This window comes from Rhinatrema bivittatum, chromosome 8 (assembly GCF_901001135.1).
Source record: "Rhinatrema bivittatum chromosome 8, aRhiBiv1.1, whole genome shotgun sequence".
NCBI classification, from domain to species: Eukaryota; Metazoa; Chordata; class Amphibia; order Gymnophiona; family Rhinatrematidae; genus Rhinatrema; species Rhinatrema bivittatum.
Genome location: NC_042622.1, coordinates 268,802,347 through 268,821,495, shown reverse-complemented (window position 1 = coordinate 268,821,495; position 19,149 = coordinate 268,802,347). Strand labels below are relative to the sequence as shown.

At 50.2% G+C, this 19,149-nt stretch overlaps 1 protein-coding gene across 1 annotated transcript in view; it reads right to left on the bottom strand.

Annotated features, from left to right (window-relative positions):
* Positions 1 to 19,149, bottom strand: part of LOC115097632 (fibrillin-2-like) — a 421,199-nt gene that overhangs the window by 353,380 nt on the left and 48,670 nt on the right. Inside the window, 1 exon segment of the mRNA XM_029613571.1 lies at positions 12,044 to 12,126. Within this exon segment, the coding sequence (XP_029469431.1) occupies positions 12,044 to 12,126 (83 nt within the window).

Below are 19,149 nucleotides of genomic sequence, written 5' to 3'. Positions count from 1 at the left end.
TCGGCTTCCCTTGTTAAATGTAACTGTACCTTCTGTCACCACAGTTCTAGTTCCATGTATTTATTATCATTTTTTGTATTTATTGCACCCCCGTTCTATGTAAACCAGCAAGATATGTTTTCATGATTGCCGGTATATAAAAACTCTAAATAAATATAATAATAAAACCACAAAATGGCTGCTTAGAAAGGGCCTGAATAGCCAATCCCTACTGTCCTCACTGGGAGGAGGGCGAGAGGGGATGGACTGCTCAAGATGCTTTAGAAAAGGGAAATGGGAGTAAGGCACATGGTGACGGATTAGGGGGGCTCCGGTCACACAATTAAAACAATAAATGTTAAAAGAGAAGTTGTGTCTTCCACTTCTCCGCCGCAGACATCAAGTTGCCCAGGATCTGCGATCTGTAAATCTGGGGTTTGGGCATTGGAGCACAAGAGTCATCGTCGGGCACTGACATCCGTGCCCCTTCCGAGAGATGGTGGGTGACAAAAAAAAATCCGAGGATACTTGAAGCCTTATAACAGGGGTCAGCAGTGCCAGTCCTCGAGCGCTGCAAGTTGGTTGGGTTTTCGGGATATCCACACTGAATGTGCATGAGGTGGAGGCAGTGCATGCCATTGCATCTTAGGTCTATTCAATGTGGATATCCTGAAAACCCAACCCGCTTGCACTATTCTGCCAGGTTCTTGTGGCCTGGATTGGCCACTGTTGGAAACAGGATGCTGGGCTCGATGGACCCTTGATCTGACCCGGTATAGGCATGTTCTTATGTTCTTATTCAAGGACCGCAGTTGTTTACTCCTACCCTATAAAAACATACATTTCTTTCACAGGAGCCAATGTCTCCAGATGGGTTTGTCTTGCACATACCACGAGAGGAATGAATCTCATTCTTAAGCTGGGGTATGCCGAGTCTAATCTCAGTGTCTCAGAGTTACTGCCAAAGAGAGCTTCCTTCTGGAGCTCATAAAGTGTAATAGATACACAGGCCACATGGCTGTTAAGCAAGCCCAATGTTTTGGCTTATTTTTGCACTGCCTACTACATTTTGCCCTTGGTTTCATGTCAGTTGCAGAGGCTGATTCACTCCTAGCTTTCATCCCACTGCAGCCATGGTTCTAGTTTATCTAAGCAGGGCTTCCCAAACCTGTCCTGGGGACCCCACAGACAGTCGGGTTTTCAGGCCATGCACAATGACTATGCCTGAGATAGCAAATGTTGCTTACCTGATGTAACAGGTGTTCTCACAGGACAGCAGGATGTTAGTCCTCACAAATGGGTGACATCGAGGATGGAGCCCACCACGGAAAACTTCTGTCAAAGTTTAAACAGAACTTTGACTGGCCCCTACTGGGCATGCCCAGCAAGGCACTGACCCTGCAGCCAGCAGGGGTCTCCCTTCAGTCTGATTTTCAAAGCTACAGGCAGTGCCTAGAAAGTAAAAACAAAACGAACCCAACACCGCGGGGTGGCGGGCGGGTTTCGTGAGGACTAACATCCTGCTGTCCTGTGAGAACACCTGTTACATCAGGTAAGCAACATTTGCTTTCTCACAGGACAAGCAGGATGGTTGTCCTCACAAATGGGTGAGTACCGAGCTGAGGATGTCCTGACTTGCACCAAATGCACCCAACGACGTGCAACAGGCAGTACAAGTGGGGTGGAATTTGGGAAAGGGCATCCGCACCCTACCGGGAAGGTGGAAGGGTGTTGGTACATCAGGTTGGAAAAAGGTTACGCAAGACAGATTGGCCGAAGATGGAGTCCTGTCTTCCAGCTTTGTCCAAACAATAGTGGGCTGCAAAGGTATGGAGAGAACTCCAGGTTGCAGCCCTGCAGATGTCAGGAAGCGGCACCGATCGAAGGTGTGCCACTGACGTAGCCATGGCCCTCACAGAGTGTGCTTTGACACGGTCTTGGAAAGGAATGCCAGCCTGCTCATAGCAGAAAGAAATGCAGTCCGCCAACCAGGAGGAAAGAGCCTGCTTACCCACAGGTTGTCCTAACTTGTTAGGATGGAAAGAGACGAATAATTGAGTGCTCTTCCTGTGAGAAACTGTACGGTCTAGGTAAAAGGCTAGAGCTCGTTACAGTCTAGGGTATGCAGGGTCTGTTCTCCAGAGTTGGAGTGGGGCCTGGGAAAAAAGATAGGTAGTATGATGGATTGATTGATATGAAACTCAGAAACTACCTTAGGTAAAAATTTAGGGTGAGTGCGGAGTACCGCCCGGTCCTGCAGGAGTTTAGTGTAAGGCGGATAGGTAACTAGGGCCTGTAATTCACTAACCCTGCGAGCTGAAGTGATAGCCAAAAGGAATAACACTTTCCATGTGAGATACTTTAACTCACAGGAGTGCAGAGGTTCGAAAGGAGGTTTCATTAGACGACCAAGAACCAGATTAAGGTCCCAGGATGGGGCCGGAGGCCGTAAGGGTGGCTTCAGATGGAGCAAGCCTTTAAGAAAACGTGTTACTAGGGGTTGTACTGAAATAGGGACACCCTGTACACCTTTATGGAAGGCGGCTACCGCACTGACATGCATCCTAATGGAAGAGGTTTTAAGACCTGATTCAGAGAGATGCCATAAATAGTCCAAGAATTTGGAAATTGGACAGGAAAGGGGATCAAGGGACTGAGAAGTGCACCATGATGTGTACCTTTTCCATTTGTATGAGTAAGACTTTCTTGTGGAAGGCTTTCGTGAAGCTATCAGGACCCGAGAAATGGAATCTGAAAGGTTGAAAGGCTGAAGGACTAACCTTTCAACATCCATGCCGTCAGGGACAAGGCTTGGAGGTTGGGATGGAGGAGGCATCCGTCGTTTTGAGTGAGCAGATGCGGGTCCTTTCCCAGAGGAATGTGCCTGCGGATGGAGAGATCCTGGAGTATTGGAAACCATACTTGGCGTGGCCAGTAAGGTGCTATCAGGATCATGGTTCCTCCGTCCTGGCGTAGCTTCACGAGAGTCTTTGACACAAGAGGAAGTGGGGGGAATGCGTAGAGCAGACCGGTTGTCCACTTGAGGGAGAATGCATCCCTCGGCCGAGAGTTCTGGCTCCGAATGAGAGAGCAGTAATCGTCCACTTTGTGGTTCTGAGGGGACGCAAAGAGGTCTATGCGGGGAGAACCCCACTTGTGAAACAGAGAGGTCGCTATCAGAGGATCGAGTGACCACTCGTGCGGTCGGAAGACACGGCTCAGCCGGTCTGCCAATACATTGTCTACTTCCGGCAGGTAAGTGGCCCTGAGGTACATAGAGTGGGAGAGGGCTTCCGCCCAGATCTGCGCAGCTTCCTGACACAGAAGGAAGGAGCCTGTGCCTCCCTGCTTGTTTATGTACCACATGGCCACTTGGTTGTCCGTCTGGATTAAGATTATCTGATGAAAGAGATGATCTTTGAAAGTGCGGAGCGCATAGCGGATTGCTCGAAGTTCCAGGAAATTGATCTGGTGTTCGGCTTCCTCGTTGGACCATAACCCTTGGGTTTGAAAATTGTCCACATGGGCCCCCCAACCGATGTGGGAAGCGTCGGTGGTTAGGATAACTTGCGGATCCGGTGGAAGAAAGGGTAAGCCCTGAAGGAGGTTGACCTGAGTCGTCCACCAAGTTAAGGATAGGCGCAGCGCTTGTGTGACTGTGATTATGGAGGACAGAGGCTGAAAAGCTTGAATCCATTGTTGTCGTAGAGTCCATTGTGTCACCCTCATGGCTAGTCTGGTCATGGGAGTGACTTGAACCGAGGATGCCATGTGTCCTAGGAGAACTAGGAATTGGCGAGCTGTGGCAGTGTCTTGAGACTGGAGCTGGTGAGCTAGGGACATGAGAGTTTGGACCCGTTGTAGCGGAAGGTAGGCCTTTGCCTGTAAGGTGTCCAAGTCTGCCCCAATGAAAGATAAGGTTTGAGATGGGACGAAGCAAGATTTCTCGTAATTGACAAGAAACCCTAAGGAAAGGAGTGTGTTGATTGTCAATTGTAGGGAGGACCGGGCAATCTGAGGGGTGGAGGCCCTGATCAGCCAGTCGTCCAGATAGGGGTATACGTGGACACCTTCCTTCCTGAGGAATGCTGCTACAACTACGAGGCATTTGGTGAAGACCCGTGGAGCAGATGCCAGACCGAAAGGCAGTACTCGGTATTGATAATGGTCGCGGCCTACGAGAAACCGCAGATATTTGCGATGGGATTGTGTTATCGCAATATGGGTATAAGCTTCCTTGAGGTCGAGGGAGCATAGCCAATCCCCTTTCTGCAGCAGAGGGAGTAACGTGCCCAGGGTTACCATCTTGAATTTTTCTTTTTGAAGGTACTTGTTGAGGGCTCGAAGGTCTAAAATTGGACGTAGCCCTCCTGATTTCTTTGGAATTAGGAAGTATCTGGAATAGAATCCCTTGCCTCGTTGAGAGGGAGGAACGAGTTCTATAGCATTTGATTGCAGAAGAAGAGATACTTCCTGTTGTAATTGAGCCAAATGGCTGGATAGACTCCACGCTTGAAGCGGCGGGGAGTCTGCCGGAAGAGTTATGAAATTGAGGTGGTAACCCTGTGCGATAATCGCCAGTACCCACTGGTCTGAGGTAATCCGTATCCAATGCTGTAGAAAGTGGCACAGACGACCCCCTACAGGGATGTGGGGGAGTGGGATATGGCATGTGCTCCGAGTCGGGAAGTCAAAGGCCTGCCGCAGGCCCGGGGGGTGGGGCTACAGCAGGTCTTTGTTTCCGAGGTTGGCGTGGCTGAGGTCTGGTGGAGGATCGAGCCGGACGAGGCCTAGTCGACGGAGGGTAATAACGACGTGGCCGAAAGAATGACTTTTTGGAGTCCTTCTTAGGTGGTGGTTTGGAGGATACCTCAGATGGAACAGACGAAAGTTGTTTCAACGTCTCGTGGTGATCCTTCAATTCCGCCACAATTTGTTGAATCTGTTCTCCGAACAGATTATCCCCTAAGCAGGGTAAATCGGCTAGACGATCCTGAACCTCTGGGCGAAGGTTGGATGATTTTAACCAAGCCCAACGTCTGGCTGAGATGGCAGTAGCTGAGACTTTCGTGGAAGCATCGAAGATATCGTAGGCCGTTCGGATCTCGTGCTTCCCAGCTTCAAATCCTTTGTGAAGGAGGGCTTGAAGCTGTGGCTGGTATTGGTCCGGTAAGGTGTCAGCGTAGTCCTGCATTTGTTTAAGGATAGCTCTGTTGTACTGAGTCATATAAAGTTGGTATGAAGCTATACGAGATATCAACATAGCCCCATGATACACTTTCCTTCCCACACTATCAAGAAATTGGTTGTCCTTGATAGGGGGAGTGGAAGAGTGTGGCTTTAAACGCTTGGCTTTCTTTTGCGCAGACTCAACTACAACAGAGCGATGATCCAGTTGAGACTTCTGAAATCCTGGTGCTGACTGAACGAGGTAGGTTGAGTCAGCTTTTTTATTGACTGGTGACACAGATGAAGGTGATTCCCAGTTTTTCTTTAAAAGATCCAGAAATACTTGGTGAATGGGGATGGAAGCGATGATCTTGGGGGCATCCAGAAATTGGAGCAGCTCCATCATTTGGTGCCTGTCATCGGTCTCAGATTGCAGCTGAAAAGGCACAACTTCTGACATCTCCTTTACAAAATTTATAAAGGAGAGATCTTCAGGAGGAGATCGTTTTCTACTCTCTGTAGGAGATGGTGGGGATGGTAAATCTGTATCTGAAGATGAATCATCACCCCAGGTATCATAAGGATCATGTAAGGTTTGCTGTCCTGAAGGACCTGGTAGAGGATCCAAAGGCATCGATGGAACCGGTGCTGCAAGCGGAACAGTGAACGGCATCGAGGGCTTCGGGGCCACCGATGGAATCGGTGCCGATCTTGGAATCGATGGAGCCGAAGGATAAATCGGTGGAAAGGTATGTGAAGGCACCGATGGAACGACACCGGACGGAGGAATCCGGAACGGTGTTTCTCCTGTCGATGAATGTCCTTCCGGAGATGATGGTGTAGTCGGTGCTAATGAAATCACCGATGGAAGGGCGCGCATAAGTGCCTCCATACGATTTAGTATCGGTGCCAACGCTTCCACTATAGGCTCGGTGGTCGGTTCCATCCTCGGTGGCAGAGTCGGTGCTGAGGTCGGTGCCTGAGGCGGTGCCGGAATCGGTGCCGGAGGCGGTGCCGGTGGAGGCTGGAATCTTCGCATCGCATTCTCGATGGCCTCCTGGACCAGCCGGTCCAGTTCTGCCCGGAGACCAGGGGTAAGCATACCCGGCTCGACGGGAGAGGGAGGCTGAGGCAGGGCCGGAGGGACCACCGTAACCGGTGGGATCACGGCCCCCGCACCCCGGGAGGGTGAGGGTTTCCTCGGTGCCTGCGAACGAGACGTGGACGGTGCCAGGTCCGACCGAGGCTTTTTCTTCGGTGGCTCGGCCTGTTCAGAGGTCGATGGTTGCGGATCCTCGACGGGCCGAGACTTGTGCCGTCGATGGCGATGCTTATCCTTCCGATCTCCTCGGTCATCCGGGGAGGGGGGCAGGAGTCGACGGCCGAGAAGTCATCGATGGTGGACGGTCACCGGCGGGTTGGCGATGGTGGTGCAACTTCGACGGTGCCGGTTCCGATGACGTCGATGCTATCGATGGCGTTGGGGTGGGTGCATGGAAGAGGAGCCCCATCTTCTCCATCCTGGCCTTGCGACCCTTAGGTGTCATTAAGGCACATTTGGTGCAAGTCAGGACATCATGCTCACTACCCAAACATAAAACACAAACCCTATGGGGGTCAGTGATGGACATAGTCCGGGTACAATCCGGACATCGACGGAACCCCGTCGCCATGGCTTAAGGCCAAATTTAGGCGCGGGCTCAGTAAGTTCCCACAGGCCTCAAGGGCCAAAATCGACGGCCGCCGATTAAAAAAGGGAAAAAACTTACCGGTTTCCGCGAAAGTGACAAAAATTTGTCGAAGGGAGACCCCTGAGGGGCAAATTTTCTTCGGATAGAAAAATACCGAATTCCTGTCAGGAACGTGGTAAGAGAGCTCCTTTCACCGCGTGGCAACTGCTGCGCGGAAAAAAGAAGACTGAAGGGAGACCCCTGCTGGCTGCAGGGTCAGTGCCTTGCTGGGCATGCCCAGTAGGGGCCAGTCAAAGTTCTGTTTAAACTTTGACAGAAGTTTTCCGTGGTGGGCTCCATCCTCGATGTCACCCATTTGTGAGGACTAACATCCTGCTTGTCCTGTGAGAAAGTTCTGTATGCACTGCCTCCATTATATGCAAATCTATCTCATGCATATTCACTGCGATAGCCTGAAAAAAAAAACCCCTGCCCGGCTAGCTGTGCTCCGAGGACAGGGTTGAGAACCTCTGCCCCTAGCGAAATACTCTGGAGCTGTTGCTTCTCCTTGGCTCTTGCTTTGCCCCTCATGCAAGATTCTTCATGCCTTCTCCACTCTGACCACTCATCCATGCTGGAGACGTTCAGGGCATCTGACATCATCTGCAGACTTAGCAGGAAGACCGAAAGTGCTGCCCTGGACTTTTAGCTGGCAGAAACGTCACACACTCCAGCCAGAAGGAGGGAGCACGGCCCTCGTCCAACCTAACCACCTCATCGTTACTTCTCTGGTGGCCCCTGCAGTTGCAGCCTGGCAAGTGACCCTCAATTTACCCAGAGCTCTCTCTGTCCAGGGGGTGGAGGCTCGGGTATTTACGTGTCTTTCCCCCATCCCCGCCAGTCACAGGACTGGTCCTCTGCTGCGTTCATGTTCCCTTGCTGCCCTCGTACAGAACTGCACAGCTGTGCACACAACACACACAACACACACAAGCCTTCCTGCCGCATCCGGTGTGAGTGGCGCTGTCCTCTGAGCACAGCGTGAGGAAGGCGAAAGCAGCAGCAGCAGCGCTGACTCTTTCCAAACGGCCGCCGCATTACGGCCCATCTGGCACGGTTCACTAGGCCCAGGGAGGGTGGGTGCGTGTTGCTGGGAAGTGCTGACCTCAGACGGCTCGTGGGGGAGGCCGTTCAGCTGGAAGACCCCCCCCCCCCCACCATAGCCCCCTCAGTGCTGCTTGCTTTCATTAAAGCCAGTTGCTATTGCATCGAGGCAGCCGGTAAATCCTTTCCCAGGACCACCCTGATTCTCTGCACATGATTCAGGGCCTTAAATCTACTCCAACAGGGAGGACAGGGCCTTCCTTCCTGTAGGGTTAGAAAGAAGAAATCCCTTCCACATTCTTTGCTTGTGACCTTTTACCTTTAGCGGGATTTTTTGTTCTCTTCTGCTGTCTGCTCAGATAGGAGCCCTAGCCACACAGCTGCAGCGTGTGGGAGGCAGCAGACAGCAGGTTAACAGAATAACGGCATTGTGTGTGCACTATTTCCAGTATTAGTCTATGGGCACATTAATAATTTCAGCATATCTGACCCGGGGGGGGGGGGGGGGCGGGGTTTGGCGTGGGAGCGGAAGGAGGCCCGACAAGAGTTGACCGTGTCCAGCACCAGCCTGTGAAGCCACACAAATACAGATCAGAGGCACTGCTGAAAGGCCACACTGCAAGGAATGGGGGCCAAGGGCAGTCTCTACCAAGCACACGGTCTCCCCAAGGCCCATGCGGTGCCTCCATCACCCCCTCTTATGTCCCCAAAAGGCCTAGCATATATCTACCTCCAAACACACCCCCCCCCCCCATACCACTCTCTGCTAAACATGCATGGGTGCGAAACCACAGCCACTGGAAATGTGAGGGAAGGACAGCCAGAAACTTACAGACAATGCACGAGGGTGGGGAGGAGAAAGGTTCACAGACAATGCGTGGGGAAAGAGGGGGAGACCTGAAACACATGGACAATGCATGGGAGTGGGGGGAAAGGGAGACGTGCAGCACCGTGGCACATGTATACTCACAGACAATGCATGGGAGTGGGGGGGAAAGGGAGAAGTGCAGCACCGTGGCACATGAATACTCACAGACAATGCATGGGAGTGGGGGGAAAGGGAGAAGTGCAGCACCGTGGCACATGAATACTCATGGACAATGCATGGGAGTGGGGGGGAAAGGGAGAGGTGAAGCACCGTGGCACATGAATACTCATGGACAATGCATGGGAGTGAGGGGGAAAGGGAGAAGTGCAGCACCGTGGCACATGTATACTCACAGACAATGCATGGGAGTGGGGGGAAGGGAGAAGTGCAGCACCGTGGCACATGAATACTCATGGACAATGCATGGGAGTGGGGGGGAAAGGGAGAGGTGAAGCACCGTGGCACATGAATACTCATGGACAATGCATGGGAGTGGGGGGGGAAAGGGAGAAGTGCAGCACCGTGGCACATGTATACTCACAGACAATGCATGGGAGTGGGGGGAAAGGGAGAAGTGCAGCACCGTGGCACATGTATACTCACAGACAATGCATGGGAGTGGGGGGAAAGGGAGAAGTGCAGCACCACGGCACATGAATACTCACGGACAATGCATGGGAGTGGGGGGAAAGGGAGAAGTGCAGCACCACGGCACATGAATACTCACGGACAATGCATGGGAGTGGGGGGAAAGGGAGAAGTGCAGCACCGTGGCACAAGAATACTCACGGACAATGCATGGGAGTGGGGGGGAAAGGGAGAGGTGAAGCACCGTGGCACATGAATACTCACGGACAATGCATGGGAGTGGGGGGGAAAGGGAGAGGTGAAGCACCGTGGCACATGAATACTCACGGACAATGCATGGGAGTGGGGGGGAAAGGGAGAGGTGAAGCACCATGGCACAAGAATACTCACGGACAATGCATGGGAGTGGGGGGAAAGGGAGAGGTGAAGCACCGTGGCACATGTATACTCACAGAGAATGCATGGGAGTGGGGGGAAAGGGAGAAGTGCAGCACCGTGGCACATGAATACTCATGGACAATGCATGGGAGTGGGGGGAAAGGGAGAAGTGCAGCACCGTGGCACATGAATACTCACGGACAATGCAAGGGAGTGGGGGGGAAAGGGAGAGGTGAAGCACCGTGGCACATGAATACTCACGGACAATGCATGGGAGTGGGGGGGAAAGGGAGAGGTGAAGCACCATGGCACAAGAATACTCACGGACAATGCATGGGAGTGGGGGGAAAGGGAGAGGTGAAGCACCGTGGCACATGAATACTCACGGACAATGCATGGGAGCGGGGGAAAGGGAGAAGTGCAGCACCATGGCACATGAATACTCACGGACAATGCATGGGAGCGGGGGAAAAGGAAAAGTGCAGCACCACGGCACATGAATACTCACGGACAATGCATGGGAGTGGGGGGAAAGGGAGAAGTGCAGCACCAGGGCAAATGAATACTCACAGACAATGCATGGGGGTGGGGGGAAAGGGAGAAGTGCAGCACCACGGCACATGAATACTTACGGACAATGCATGGGAGTGGGGGGGAAAGGGAGAAGTGCAGCACCGTGGCACATGAATACTCACGGACAATGCATGGGAGTGGGGGGAAAGGGAGACGTGCAGCACCATGGCACATGAATACTCACGGACAATGCATGGGAGTGGGGGGGAAAGGGAGAGGTGAAGCACCGTGGCACATGAATACTCATGGACAATGCATGGGAGTGGGGGGGGAAAGGGAGAGGTGAAGCACCATGGCACATGAATACTCACGGACAATGCATGGGAGTGGGGGGGGAAAGGGAGAGGTGAAGCACCGTGGCACATGAATACTCACGGACAATGCATGGGAGTGGGGGGGGAAAGGGAGAGGTGAAGCACCATGGCACATGAATACTCACGGACAATGCATGGGAGTGGGGGGGGAAAGGGAGAGGTGAAGCACCGTGGCACATGAATACTCATGGACAATGCATGGGAGTGGGGGGGGAAAGGGAGAGGTGAAGCACCGTGGCACATGAATACTCACGGACAATGCATGGGAGTGGGGGGGAAAGGGAGAGGTGAAGCACCGTGGCACATGAATACTCATGGACAATGCATGGGAGTGGGGGGGGAAAGGGAGAGGTGAAGCACCGTGGCACATGAATACTCATGGACAATGCATGGGAGTGGGGGGGGAAAGGGAGAGGTGAAGCACCGTGGCACATGAATACTCACGGACAATGCATGGGAGTGGGGGGGAAAGGGAGAGGTGAAGCACCGTGGCACATGAATACTCATGGACAATGCATGGGAGTGGGGGGGGAAAGGGAGAGGTGAAGCACCATGGCACATGAATACTCACGGACAATGCATGGGAGTGGGGGGGGAAAGGGAGAGGTGAAGCACCATGGCACATGAATACTCACGGACAATGCATGGGAGTGGGGGGGGAAAGGGAGAGGTGAAGCACCATGGCACATGAATACTCACGGACAATGCATGGGAGTGGGGGGGGAAAGGGAGAGGTGAAGCACCGTGGCACATGAATACTCATGGACAATGCATGGGAGTGGGGGGGGAAAGGGAGAGGTGAAGCACCGTGGCACATGAATACTCATGGACAATGCATGGGAGTGGGGGGGGAAAGGGAGAGGTGAAGCACCGTGGCACATGAATACTCACGGACAATGCATGGGAGTGGGGGGGGAAAGGGAGAGGTGAAGCACCATGGCACATGAATACTCACGGACAATGCATGGGAGGGGGGGGGGAAAGGGAGAGGTGAAGCACCATGGCACATGAATACTCACGGACAATGCATGGGAGTGGGGGGGGAAAGGGAGAGGTGAAGCACCATGGCACATGAATACTCACGGACAATGCATGGGAGTGGGGGGGGAAAGGGAGAGGTGAAGCACCATGGCACATGAATACTCACGGACAATGCATGGGAGTGGGGGGGGAAAGGGAGAGGTGAAGCACCGTGGCACATGAATACTCATGGACAATGCATGGGAGTGGGGGGGGAAAGGGAGAGGTGAAGCACCATGGCACATGAATACTCATGGACAATGCATGGGAGTGGGGGGGGAAAGGGAGAGGTGAAGCACCATGGCACATGAATACTCACGGACAATGCATGGGAGCGGGGGAAAGGGAGAAGTGCAGCACCAGGGCACATGAATACTCACGGACAATGCATTGGTTTCCCCCTGGCAGCGTTTTCCATCCTGGACAGCAGTAGGAATGAAATCGAGATCCGCACACATTCGGCCTGTAAATGACAATGCAAAGTTTTTAGTTTTCAGTCCCTTCCCAGTTCTCATGTCTGACACTAAATGACAGAAACTGGGCCAGTGCAGTCACAGTGAAAGCAGCGGTGCCTCTCACCCGCAGCAAATTCATGGATTGTTACAAGAAAATGTTCTTCCTTAGAGCTGAGCTCCATCTTTTCTTCATTAGTTTCCATTTCTGCTCCTTGGTTTACCAATCACCTACATGAGGCAAGCTACTATAAATCAGGTTCCTGCCCCCACGGGTTTATCAGGTGTTGTAGCCTTACAATGTGGACCAAGCTGCATCTGGATCTGAGTGATGTGATTTACCTGCCAAAAAGGGTTTTTCAACTCTGCAGAGACGTCAAGCCACTGCAGCCAAGGTGAAGGAATATAAAAATACATAAAACCCCTGTGTGCTCTCCTGTGAATGACAAATGTTCCTCAAGAATCAGCATCCGGCACTCATCATGTTAACAAGTTGGAAAAAGGACTGCACTGTTTAACCTACCCAGAGAACAGCACTACAATGCCAGCAGAGGAGGAAGCCAAAAGAATGCTGGGAGACCATTTAAGGTAAAAAATGCACAATTTGACTGTCTCTGTGTGTGTGTGAGGGGCGGGGATGGCCAGGAGTTGAAGCCAGGAAGAGAGAAGTGAATCTGGCAGTCCTGTAATAAGTTCTTCTGAAGAGCTAATTTTTGAGAGGGAGAAGTCTGTGCTCTGAGGAAATAGAGAGACAGACAGCTGTTCTTGCTTCATAGCTGAGCTACAAGTAAAATCCCAACCAGGGACAGAGGAGCCAAGAGACTTCCTTTCCAGAGATATCCAGGCCCTGGAGCACATGGCTGGATCATTCTCCTATGAGACTGAATGAAGTAATATAAACTTTGCACAGAGAGCATCTTAGCAGAAGAGGGAGAAGGATTATTTCATCTTAACTGCTTCAGCCTTTCAGATGAAGTCCAGCATAAACTCTTGCTGGCAGGTATTGGAAAGAAAAACTGGTGGACTGTGGTCTTTCTGTAAGAGACTGAAACCAGCCCTGCTTTCTATTTAGTACCAAGTAAACCATCTGGGGAAGCTCCCAGGAGAGAGAGACCCTTCACACTCTGCAGTGCTCTGCTATTTGGTTTGTCTTCTAGCCAAATAGCTAGCCAAATAGCCAAATTCTCCATTTTTTTCCTTTACTGTTTTTTCCACACAATTTTGTGTGTGGGACAGGGTGCATCCTTTACAAACTGGTGACATTGGGGTGGATCTGTCTCCTCCCTCCCCCTCTCTTTGGAGTACTCAGGGGTAAGGATAATATTTGAAAGCTGCGTGCTTCACTGCTTTCCCCCCAGCCTCCCTCTATCTGCCTTCCTTAGTGTTTGTTACTAGCCATATGAGTAGGTTGGTTGCCCCGGCTAACAGGCCATACCCAGTGTTAATTCTGCATTGCTTGATTTAATATAAGAAAAATGCAAGTTTATATTATACTGCACTGCTGTACTTTTCCCATTTAATGTTCCTGTTGGATTTACTGTCTTCTTACACAATACCATTCCCCTTATCATTTTGGTCGCCCTTCTCTGTACCTTCTCCATCACAATTATATCTTTTTTGAGATGCGGCGACCAGAATTGTACACAGTATTCAAGGTGCGGTCTCACCATGGAGCGATGCAGAGGCATTATGACATTTTCCGTTCTATTACTCACATCCCTTTCGGGGATGACCTGCCCCCAACCAGAAGGCAGCTCTCTACAGTCTGCTGCAGATGGCACCATGAAGGGGACGGACCTGGGAAGGCATCTGGCAGGGCAATAGCTGCAAGAGGACAAGGCTGAAAATGTCTCGCCCCCTCCTGCAGCCACACAGTGCCAGGGCAAGGGTCCTGCAGCCGCCCTAGGCCGCGATGATGTCACAGCATCGTGCGATCTCTCTCTCTCTCTCTCTCTAACCCGAACCCCGCAGATCGCAGACCATGCGCCTCCGAAGCTCCATTCCCACACCGTGGAACTTTCCCAGCTCCATACCGCTCCACCCTCATTCGCTGCTTTCAAAAAATGCCGCCCTCACGTGTCTGACTTTGACAGCCACGTCGGACTGCGGCACCCCAGGCAGCCGCCCAGTCCACCTAAAATCCAGCCACCAGCCACAGCAAACTAAAGAGCTCTTCTCTCTCCCGGCAGGGAGACCTCCACTTAGTGTCCTGCTGCAGACCATATCCTGAAAGGGGCGGAGCCACTCTGCTGGAGGACTCAGTAAGGGGCGGAAGGCGAGGGAGGGAGAGAGAGAGAGAGAGAGAGAGAGAGAGAGAGAGAACGGCGGGAGAAGGAAGAACCGCCAGATGGAATAGGAAGGGAAAGACAGAGAGAGAGGGAAGAAGAAGGCAGATGCAGCACAGGCGAGAGTACGAGAGAGACAGCAAAGGCTGGAAGCATGGCAGGCGGGAAAGAGGGAAATGAAGGGGAGAAGGCAGGGAGCAGTAGGAAAGCAACAGACAAAAAGCAGGTTAGAAGGGCGGGAGAGGAAGGGTGAGTGAGAAAACGGGAGTGGTGAGAAAGAAACTGAAATCTCAGTCGGTGAGAAACCTTCAGGCCCTGGGAATGCTCTCATTTCCTGCGAGGGACACAAGGCAGCCCCTCTCTGCCGGAAAACACCACGGTTAACATCCTTTCATTTCCGTCCCTCCCAAGAATTCAAAAAAAAAAAAAAAAAAGCCATACCCAGGCAGTAAAAGCTTGTCTGCCTTTAATGCTCGCGTTCCCAAGGGAAAGCCAGAGCTTCTCACGCAGGCCACCCTACTAATCAAAGTAATTAGCATTCACCGGGACTGGGAACGTGGCCCTTTAGGACGGAGTTTTTAAAGCCATTTATGCACATAAAATTGGGAGGGGGGGGGGTGGTTGCATGTAAATGGCTGTTGGGCAATAACCCAGGGCACGGTATATGTAAAGCACACACGTCTCACGCGTACTTTTACATGCGCTGGAGGATGGCGTTCCAAGGGTGTGGGGGAGGGGCGGAGTTGCAGTTCCCGCCCGTACCTTTTGGTTTAAAAAAAAAAAGTGCTGGTGTGCACTAACGGTGCACAAGTTATGCCCTCCAAATTCATTCAGAAAATTTGCAGGCCAGATGCCTGCAAATTTTCAAAGCAAACTTTCGCCCCCATTTTTGTTGTAAAAATTTGAGAGAAAGTCTGTGTGCAAATAGGCCCGGTGCAGGCTATCTGACCGTGCAGAGCTCTAACTTTACCCTCTCGGTTTCTCTCGTTTTCCCTGGCTGCAGCTGAAGCACGGCGGCAAAGAGAGGAGGCAAATCTATTCTGCTGTGATAGCAGGGTTTCCTGTGGAGGCCCGCAGGGAGTTTTCTGCTGAGCCAAGGAGCACATGGCAACCTTTCACGCGGCCAGACTGCTGGGAAACGTGTCCTCTGTGGGCTCGATTTTCAAAACAACTTACGCGCGTGAAACCCTGTTTTATACACGAAATGGGCTGCGTTTTGGAAATCAGCCAAGGGGCCAGTGCATGGAACGCAGCTCTGCATGCACGTTCGTGGGCGTAAATTACTGCACACAAGCTGCGCCTCCTCCGAGCAGGACGTAGGGTAAATATCTTTGTGCGAGGTAATGGGTGCACCGCTTGGCCAGTGTCCCCCTTCCACGCACAAGCTCACTTCCAAAATACACACTGAAGTCTGCCTGTGCAAAGTGCAAGCAGAGTTTACTGTTGGAAAGTGACTCTCTCTCTGCATGATCAGTGCGTTTTAAAAATAGCTGGGTTGACTTTGGGAGTCTGAGAGCTAACAAATAAGAGCCAAGTAGAGTGAACAGAGCCAGCAATGTTAGGATAAGTTTTTAACCAGCCCGCCCTGGATATAAATTGTACACAGTAAATTAGATATGGATGCTGAATTACGTTTTTAATAGTTCTGCATTACTTTTATTTTTTTAACATTATACGAGTATTTCAAAACCAGACATACAACAAGGTTGACGCATAATGCTTGAGAACATACATGAATGTACAAAGCCAAAAACCAAATGATTAGGCAATATCTCCTTACATATGGTGCTCCTTAAACATGTGGACTTCCATAGTATGACTAGAACTTCCCCCGTGGTTTGATGTATTTATTTCATTAGGCCCTAGGCTTCTCCCCCGATGTCGCTCTCTGAAGAGTAAAAGGTCGAAGCTTCATGTGGGAGTCACTGCTCACGCCTATGGATGGTACACGCGAAGAACACAGGACTTTGCAAAGAAACCAACGGGCCTGTATGTGTCTGTGAGTATCCACTTTGTCGTCTGTCTGAAATCTCACTTTCACCCTTCACAGGGCTCACCCAGTTACCATGAAACCCGTATCTACAGACATTCCTCCACCCCATGGTCTGTGGCACACTCTCCTAGCGTCAGGGCCAGACAGCTCCAGCCTAGTCCTACGAACACAAGTCTGTACCATTACATGAACTTCGATTGCTCCCGTTTATACACCTTCGGTTTCTATAGTTCTTGGCTAGCCCTCCTCAAAGGAAAAGTCATGTTTGTAACCACCTCCTAATCACATCTAACCACCTCCTTCATCACCTACTATATCCACATGAAATCACCTCTAACCTAACCACCTCTTATCTCCTAATGATCGCAAACCACCTCCTAATCCTATTCATACCTAACCAACTCCTCCACCTCCTCTTCCTGATCACATCTATTCTCCTCCTTACTGCTTTCTTTACCTCTTAATCCTATCCTATCCATGGTTAAGAACATAAGAAAATGCCATACTGTGTCAGACCAAGGGTCCATCAAGCCCAGCATCCTGTTTCCAACAGTGGCCTATCCAGGCCATAAGAACCTGGCAATTACCCAAACACTAAGTCTATTCCATGTTACCGTTGCTAATAATAGCGGTGGTTATTATTTAAGTAAACTTGATTAATAACCATTAATGGACTTCTCCTCCAAGAACTTATCCAATCCTTTTTTAAACACAGCTGCACTAACCTCATCCTCTGGCAACAAATTCCAGAGTTTAATTGTGCGTTGAGTAAAAAAGAACTTTCTCCGATTAGTTTTAAATGTGCCCCATGCTAACTTCATGGAGTGCCCCCTAGTCTTTCTACTATCCGAAAGAGTAAATAACCGATTCACATCTACCCGTTCTAGACCTCTCATGATTTTAAACACCTCTATCATATCCCCCCTCAGTCGTCTCTTCTCCAAGCTGAACAGCCCTAACCTCTTCAGCCTTTCCTCATAGGGGAGCTGTTCCATCCCCTTTATCATTTTGGTCGCCCTTCTCTGTACCTTCTCCATCACAATTATATCTTTTTTGAGATGCAGCGACCAGAATTGTACACAGTATTCAAGGTGCGGTCTCACCATGGAGCGATACAGAGGCATTATGATATTTTCCGTTTTATTCACCATTCCCTTTCTAATAATTCCCAACATTCTGTTTGCTTTTTTGACTGCCGCAGCACACTGAGCCGACGATTTCAATGTGTTATCCACTATGACACCTAGATCTCTTTCTTGGGTTGTAGCACCTAATATGGAACCTAACATTGTGTATCTATAGCATGGGTTATTTTTCCCTATATGCATCATCTTGCACTTATCCACATTAAATTTCATCTGCCATTTGGATGCCCAATTTTCCAGTCTCACAAGGTCTTCCTGCAATTTATCACAAGATATAAGGTATAAGGGCCTAGCTGTGCATGATGGCTCCCTGAGGAGAGTCAGATGCAAACTGTCATACATGCCATCTCTCAACTGGTTCTCCTCAGGAAGCCATCAAGTATGGACTCCCTCTATTGTATATAGAAACCATTCAGACAACTCCGTTCCATGGACAAGTGTATCTTAGAAATTCCTTCAGTCAAAACAGTAAGCTTAGCTTTAACCCGAAAATGTGCATTTTCAGTGGCAGGTCCAATTCAGTGGAACGCTCTACCTGAACATATAAGACTGACAGCAAATGACAGAGACTTCACGAAAAAACTGAAAACTTACCTGTTTAATAAAGCGATCAACATCCAGTAACTTCAGCTAAACTAACAAGATATACTTACCGCACCTGAAGTACTCAAAGTGTATCTAAATGTTGTTTGTCCTGATTTTATGAATGTAATATTGTAAACCGCCTAGACGGGCAGATACCTGCCTTATTTGTGCGGTGTATAAGAATTTTAAATAAAGAAATAAATAAATATTCTCTTTCCCAACTGTCTTTCCTCAGAGAATGATCTTATTTATTTATTTATTTACTTACTTATAAAATGTATAGCCTGGGCTATAGGCGGCATACAACATCCCATACATAACAAATAAAACAAGACAAAACAAAAGAAACAAAAGGTTTCTTCCAAACAAAACAAACGCTATATAAACACATTACAAGCCTGCATCTAAAATTGCCATACTAACAAAAGGAACGATTGCCTGAACAAATGAGTTTTTAATTGCCTTTTAAATTCTTGTTAATCTGTTAATGAGACACAGTTCTTGAGGGAGTGAGTGTTCTATGTTATTAGGCCAACCACCAAAAATGTGCGTTCCCTACTTTCGGTCAAACACGCGTGGCACGGAGATGGTACATCCAGCAGGCCATGTTGTGATGGCCTAAGAGTCGTAGAAGGCCTCTACTACTAATAATACTATTTATCACCTTTATAGTGAGTAGCCCTATAGAAGGGATTAGTACTAGTAGAGAGATCGTATGGTAGACGATGATCCCCTAAGGAAAGCCAGTTGGGAAGGAGAACAGAGAGAGGGGGCCACACTCAGTAACTTCCTGAGGAGAACCAGTTGAGAAGGACTCCTGAGAGATGGTTATGCATGATAGTTCCCTGAGGGGAGCCAGATGGGGAAGGAGTACAGAGGGAGAAGAAGCATGGGAGGATAACCCGAAAAAAAAAAAAGAGTTTAAGCAGAAGAAAAGTTTACTGGAGACCCTATCACTTTGTCGTTCCCATGCTGGGAGAGACCTTTCTCCGCTACACAGATGAGCTTGTAGGAGATCCCCATAAC